General features: G+C 42.5%; 1 protein-coding gene across 2 annotated transcripts; it reads right to left on the reverse strand.

The window, feature by feature from the left end:
- Nucleotides 1-262: 262 nt before the first annotated feature.
- On the reverse strand, nt 263-6921 carry pnp4a (purine nucleoside phosphorylase 4a). 2 transcript variants are annotated; one of them, XM_036950228.2, is made up of 6 exons: nt 6421-6921; nt 5166-5329; nt 4428-4531; nt 2002-2177; nt 1549-1739; nt 263-1252 (listed from the first exon to the last, which is right to left on the reverse strand). In XM_036950228.2, the coding sequence occupies exons 1-6, from the start codon at nt 6435-6437 to the stop codon at nt 1035-1037; spliced, it is 870 nt and encodes a 289-aa protein (XP_036806123.1). In that variant the 5' UTR covers nt 6438-6921; the 3' UTR covers nt 263-1034. The 2 variants fall into 2 exon arrangements, with proteins under 2 accessions (XP_036806123.1, XP_021424602.2); XM_021568927.3 differs by lacking the exon at nt 6421-6921 and having other exon boundaries at nt 5166-5367.
- Between the last annotated feature and the right edge of the window lie 206 nt (nt 6922-7127).

The raw sequence follows: 7127 nt of genomic DNA on the forward strand, positions 1-7127 counted from the left end.
TAAGTGTGTCTTATCTTTGTTGCCCTTTCCTCCAGTCGTATGAAGTATTGGCCTCATGGGTGTAATGCTATTAATATGAATAATTAATAACCTTTTTTTCCGCAGAAAATCCTGTGTTTCTATGTCAAACAGTTTAGTTATATTTCAGTCTTCTGTGATGTATATGAAGTGTAATATTGCCTACTTTGACTTTACAGGCAACATACCGTGAATCTTGTGTACATTATGTATTCGGCTACAGGAAAATGACATAACACAATTCTTTCAAAATTCAATGCTTTTTTATTTGATAAAACATTTTGTCTGTGCAATCCGTACCCAATATCAGACAAACGTTGACTAACAATATACAATTGAAATAGATTGTACTTTACATGAATGAAACCACCATATAAATACATAAATATAAATGTGCACAATTATATGAATCTATGTAATTATCTGAATATGTGACATATTGATTTGTAATACATAATAATTAATCATGAATAGAGCTGCATTATAATATTTCACTTTTATTATCTGTGAACAAGTATTAGCATACAATTGTGGATAGAAAGATTAGTTAATACAGCTGAAAAATAATAAGTTAAGTTGTCAATTTGAGAGTGCTGGTTTTTCACACCAAATACAAATATACCACAGTTAAACCTCAGTAGTGATATCACAAAATACAAATGAGAGTATTTTTATTTAACCTTTTTGTTTACCAGGCAAGTCAGTTAAGAATAAATTCTTATTGACAATGACGGCCTAGGAACAGTGCCTTGTTCAGGGGCAGAACGAAAGATTATTACCTTGTCAGCTCGGGGATTCGATCTAGCAGCCTTTCGGTTATTGGATTCTTGTTATGCATCCGAAACGGACACCCTATAGTGCACTACTTATAGGGAATAGGGTGCAATGGGCTCTGGTCGAAAGTAGTGCACTAGGGAATAGGGTGCCATTGGCCAGGTCGCTGTTGAATGATTTCATCATGATGAGCGAATTCGAAAGGTTTCGGTGTAGCTTCGCATCTTGCTGCTCTCTTCAGTTCAAGTCGTGTTGTTGTTGATGTCCATCCGGCTGACCAGCTCTGTGACCAGCATCTGCAGCGTTTGTGAGCGCAGCTTGCTGACCTCCAGTACAGCTTCGTGGTTGACAGACTCTGTGTCATTGTAGCTCTTCACCACCTTGTTGGTGATGAGAGAGAGGCCGAACACCCTCATGCCACAGTGGGTGGCTACCACCACTTCTGGTGCTGTGCTCATTCCTATGAGGAGGAGAGAAGCGGAGAGAAGGAAGATGAACACCTGCTGCTACTCACATAATATTATAATGTATTAGAATGGACACCTAGATTTTTATGACGGACAATATTATTATGTACAAAGCACACCTTAGATGTCTGAGCAGATTTTGCCCAAAAATTATATATTATCATGGCACCAATCACCAACCACTTTAATAAACAAATCTATCTAGAATGCATTATTGGCAAGAGAGCAAAAACCGATCTGGGACCAGGCTAGAATCTATCTGGGAGTGAACAAGCTCTAGTTCTCTCACCCACAGCGTCCACCCCTAGTCTGTGAAGGAGTCTGGCCTCTGCGATGCTCTCGAAATTGGGACCTCCCACCATACAGTAAACCCCTTCCTGGACGAACTGAGAGACGCCCATGCTTTTACAGAGGTCAAAGGCTATCTTCCGCAGGTCCTTGTCATACACACCAGACATGGGAGGGAACCGGGGACCAAACCTGGTCAACACAAGACAACAATGTTCAAATTCAAGAATTGTGATGAATATGAATGTGAATGTCCATCTATGAAGCGGAATAAAGGACACCAATCAATGATGGGCTCTATTGCAGCATGTAGGCTACTGAACCACAGCACTGAAGGGTCACAAAGCACCAAAGGCTCGTTGGAGTGGTTTCTGGTATTTCGGAATTGTTTGTGGTATTTAGTAAGTAGGACCTAGTGAGAACCAATGACACTAGACTAGAGGATCTCACTCACTTGTCATCATTGGGTCCGTTGAGGGGATTGAGCCCAGCCAGACCAGGGAAGTTGATATGATCTTTGATGATCATGATGTCCCCAACCTGGTAGCTGTCTGCCAGCGAGCCTGCTGCATTGGTTACTATCAGGGTCTCCACCCCCAAGAGCTTAAATACCCGCACGGGAAAGGTAGTCTGTGTGACAGTGGGAGAGAGACAGAGAGAGAGATGTTTGCACTGATATTTGCACATCGTTATAACACCATAATATGACATTTGAAATGTCTCTATTCCTTTGAAAAGTCAGTGAAATGTTTACTGTTCATTTTTTTGTATTATCTATTATACTTGCTTTGGCAATGTAAGCACTACATGGCCAAAAGTAGGTGGACAAGTCTTCAAATAAGTGGATTCGGCTATTTCAGACACACCCGTTGCAAACAGGTGTATAACATCGAGTACACAGCCATGCAATCTCCATAGTCAAACATTGGCAGTAGAATGGCCTTACTGAAGAGCTCAGTGACATTCAACGTGGCACCGTCATAGAATGCCACCTTTCCAACAAGTCAGTTCGTCAAATTTCTGCCTTGCTAGAGCTGTCCCGGTCAACTGTAAGTACTGTTATTGTGAAGTGGAAACCTCTAGGAGCAACAACGGCTCAGCCGCGAAGTGGTAGGCCACACAAGCTCACAGAACGTGACCACCGTGTACTGAAGAGCACAGCGCATAAAAGTCATCTGTCCTCGGTTGCAACACTCATTACCGAGTTCCAAATTCTGGAAGCAACATCAGCACAAGAAGTGTTCATCGGGAGCTTCATGAAATAGGTTTCCATGGCCAAAAAGCCACACACAAGCCTAAGATCACCATGCGCAATGCCAAGCGTTGGCTGAAGTGGAGTAACGCTTGCCGCCATTGGATTCTGGAGCAGTGGAAACGTGTTTTCTGGAGTGATGAATCACGCTTCACCATCTGGCAGTCCGACATACAAATCTGCCAAATGGATGCCAGGAGAATGCTACCTGCCCGAATGCATAGTGCCAAATGTAAAGTTTGGTGGAGGAGGAATAATAGTCTGGGGCTGTTTTTCATGGTTCGGGCTAGGCCCCTTAGTTCCAGTGAATGCTACAGGTTACAATGACATTCTAAATGATTCTATGCTTCCAACTTTGTGACAACAGTTTGGGAAAGGACCAAGTGGAAGCAATTCCTCGCAGCAATGTTTCAACATCTAGTGGAAAGCCTTCCCAGAAGAGTGGAAGTTGTTATAGCAGCAAAGGGGGGACCAACTCCATATTAATGCCCATGATTTTGGAATGAGATGTTTGACAAGCAGGTGTCCACATACCGGCGCCAATAAAGCCCTTTGAACTGAACTGAATTGAGAGATAGAGAGAGATGATGTGATGAATAAAGGTAGAGAGTTAAACTCAAAACAAGGTGCAATACAGCACAGCTTCAGTAAGTGGGTCTACATATCCCCTTGAGTAACTGCCTGAGCCTAGATCCGACTTCATAAAACCTGGAGTTATGCAAGAAAGACAATAGCAGCATTGAATGGCGTAATGTTGAATTAGCGTGCAAGTGAATTAGCCATGTGATGCAGGTCAACGTGATCACCCAAGGTCAGATGCTGTGACTCATTGGGTGCATCTCAAATGGTGCTTATAGTGCACTACCATATGGCCTCTGGTCAATAGTAGTGTATTTGGGGCACAGTCATAGACTCTCTCGTGCTAACAGTTAGCTCCAACAGTACAGTAATATCTAAGAATTCACAACAATACACACAAATCTGGTGAGTGAGTGAGTTAGTGAGTGAGTGGGTTGGAGGTCAGCCAACCACTGCCTCCCAGTGAGTGATCAGCAGCCCCAGTCACATGGGCCTCATATGCTGCAGATTACTCCCAAGCCAGAGCCCAATGGAGAAAGGGAGACAGATCAGCTACCCTTTCAGCTGCTTTCCTAACCAGATTAGAGTTCCTCAAGTCCCAGGCATGTCCTGTTCATTGGAACCCTTGACTCATAGCCCTTCCGTCACTTTGGATCCCAAATGATGTTGAAATGCAACACAGCATGTCAAAATCATCTAAACAGTAGAACAAATACAGAGCTGTGGGAGAGTGTTGAGTCCCACTGTTTCTCATAGTCTTCAAAGGTCCTGATGAAGACCTGGTGGGACTAATGCTTTTAATTTTAAAATAATAATACACATGTCTGCAAGAAATGACTATTATAGTATTAGTTCTTTCTCTAGTGTTTCTCTAGAATCGTGTCCTTTAATGGTATTTACCCTGGGTCAAATGAGAGCAGGATATTAGAATGGTGTGTTTCTTGGTACTAATATTTGCTCCCTGAGTTACAGTGACAGTCTGTTTAGGGGATGTGGGATGTGCATTAACACTTGTTTCTCAATACTTACCACTGTGATCTGGTACTGACCTTACAGAGTGAGTGTCCCTCATACATGTGGAAACGTCCCTGCATGCAAACACACGTCTTCCCTTTCAGCTCCCCAAACACCAGTCTCCCAGCGTGTCCTTGCACTGTGAAGCCATGCACACACGCACACACACATACACACACACACACATACACACACACACACACACACAAGCAAAGTCAGTTGTTACATAAACAACAGTTCAAAAACACACCTTTAACAACGCTGTTAAACTTGTTCCCTATGTTTAAAGTTTAATGCTGGTTTATTTACATTACAAAGGTTCCAAGTTAGGATGGCCATTTGTCAGGATGGCCAAAGTGGTCAGCATAGCCATTTGTGGTGTGTTAGGATGATTGTGTTGATCGTTAATATTATACTGCATGCTACAATCTTATTGTAACAGGTAGCCTAGCGGTTAAGAGAGTTGGGCCAGTAACAGAAAGGTGGAAAATTCTACCATGGTGGAATATTCTACCATTCTGCCCTTTACCCCCAACAACAACTATTCCCCATGCGCCAATGATGTTGATTAAGGCAGCACCGCGCACCGCTCTGATTCAGTGGGTTGGGTTAAATGCATTCCCTTCCCAGTCAATGTACTGTACGTTACACAAACTTCTGCCACTGGTAATGTCAATATTCCCGGCCCCCAACTCTCTCTTTCTACATCTCTCCATTTCTTTCTCTCTCTATCTCACCATCTCTCTATCTATTTACCTTTCACTTTCTCTCACCTGTGCTCTGTGGGAACCCAGGGATGTCGGAGTAGGGGAAGGAGTCCTGGCACTTGAGAGCGTCAGCTAGCATGCCCAGTCCGGAGCCACAGATGATGGCCACTTTTGGCCGGTGCTGCGTCTGAGACAGGAGCCAACTGGCTGTCTTCTGATAGTCATCATAACTGAGGGAGGAAGTGGAGAACATTGTGACTCACACTGTCTAGAGGGAGCTCTGGGGACAATAACTATCCTGTCTAAAGGGAGCACTGGGGACAATAACTATCCTGTCTAGAGGGAGCTCTGAGTAAAATAACTATCCTGTCTAGAGGGAGCTCTGGGAAAAATAACAATCCTGTCTCGAGGGAGCACTGGGGACAATAACTATCCTGTCTAGAGGGAGCTCTGGGGACAATAACTATCCTGTTTAGAGGGAGCTCTGGATAAAATAACTATCCTGTCTAGAGGGAGCTCTGAGTAAAATAACTATCCTGTTTAAAGGGAGCTCTGGGAAAAATAACTATCCTGTTTAGAGGGAGCTCTGGGAAAAATAACTATCCTGTTTAGAGGGAGCTCTGGGTAAAATAACTATCCTGTTTAGAGGGAGCTCTGGGTAAAATAACTATCCTGTTTAGAGGGAGCTCTGGGTAAAATAACTATCCTGTTTAGAGGGAGCTCTGGGTAAAATAACTATCCTGTTTAGAGGGAGCTCTGGGTAAAATAACTATCCTGTAACGGTCCCCTCGCTGACAATTTAGTTCCAGTACAAAAAGGGTATATTTTAAGTCAAAAAGTCTTGTATGTTGCATTGTGAATGTTCACATACTGGAATGTCTTGCAATCCAGACCACATGTGATTTTACTTAACATAAATTAATGGTGTATAACACAGGGTTAGGGAGGGTCAATTAGAACTGAAGTCATTCAATTCAGGAAATTGTTTGAATTGATGATTAGAAAATGTAAAAGCTTAAAAAAATGCTTCTCCTTTTCACTTTATTGAGAAGTCATTATATATCATATACTTAGATACATTTCTTTCAGTATGAGTGAGATATTCTGTTGTCTGTCAGACCATAAGGGTTGCCTTTACAGAAATTCATATTGCCATAAAACTGCCGAAGAGGTATTAATTTGTCTAACCTAAGCGGTAAGGATCTCCATAACCACATAAGAGATAGATATACTTATAAGAGATCGATTTAATCCTGTAAAAAAAAAGAATATGGACACCGGAAAACGCAATGAAAAAGTCAAGAGAAAAGCAATGACTTACCAGATCTGATCTTTCATTTTGAAGGTTATGTGGTTGAAATAGGTCTTGCACAATGATGTAGGTCTTAAAACACAGCCCGATGTTGATGCTGTGATATTTGTTAAGATGTGGGATCTTCCCCTAGATGATATAACAGAGTACTAGGTATAGACACTGCCGTATAGACACTGCTGTATAGACACAGTGTTGTGTGAATGTTACAGTCTCTTTGGCTGCAGTTAAATAGACTCTGTGACAGTTCCAGAGTAGTCACATGGTCCCTGATTGGTCATAACCCTGCCGTGGCCAATGGAATTAACAAATAAAATGCTCTCTAGTAGAGAGGTGTGTCAAGGAGTTGTGTGCGTAAGGGCCAAATTATATTGAAGCTCCACATTGAGTCACTTTGCTCCTGTATAATTCCTTTGGCTCTGTTTTGTGTCAAGCCTGTCTGTGTAATTCTGAGTTAAGATGGTGATGCTGTTCACGTTTTGTGTTCCCTTCCTAATCAGATTTTGTAGTGGACCTGCTAAAGTTATAGTCTGGCTAATACCTAACTCTCACAGTCTCCCTGCGCTGTGAGTCACGTGGGTCGTGTCAGCCAGTCTACCAAAGTTGGGAAATATATTTGAAGGTATTGTTCGCCCTCCAGCTGGCTGTGTAGCAATTAGCCTGTGGACAAGATTAGTTAATAACAGATTCTAGGATGGTGCACACCCCCATCATAA

The sequence above is a fragment of the Oncorhynchus mykiss genome, chromosome 17 (assembly GCF_057628025.1).
Source record: "Oncorhynchus mykiss isolate SJ-2025 chromosome 17, ASM5762802v1, whole genome shotgun sequence".
Lineage (NCBI taxonomy): Eukaryota > Metazoa > Chordata > Actinopteri > Salmoniformes > Salmonidae > Oncorhynchus > Oncorhynchus mykiss.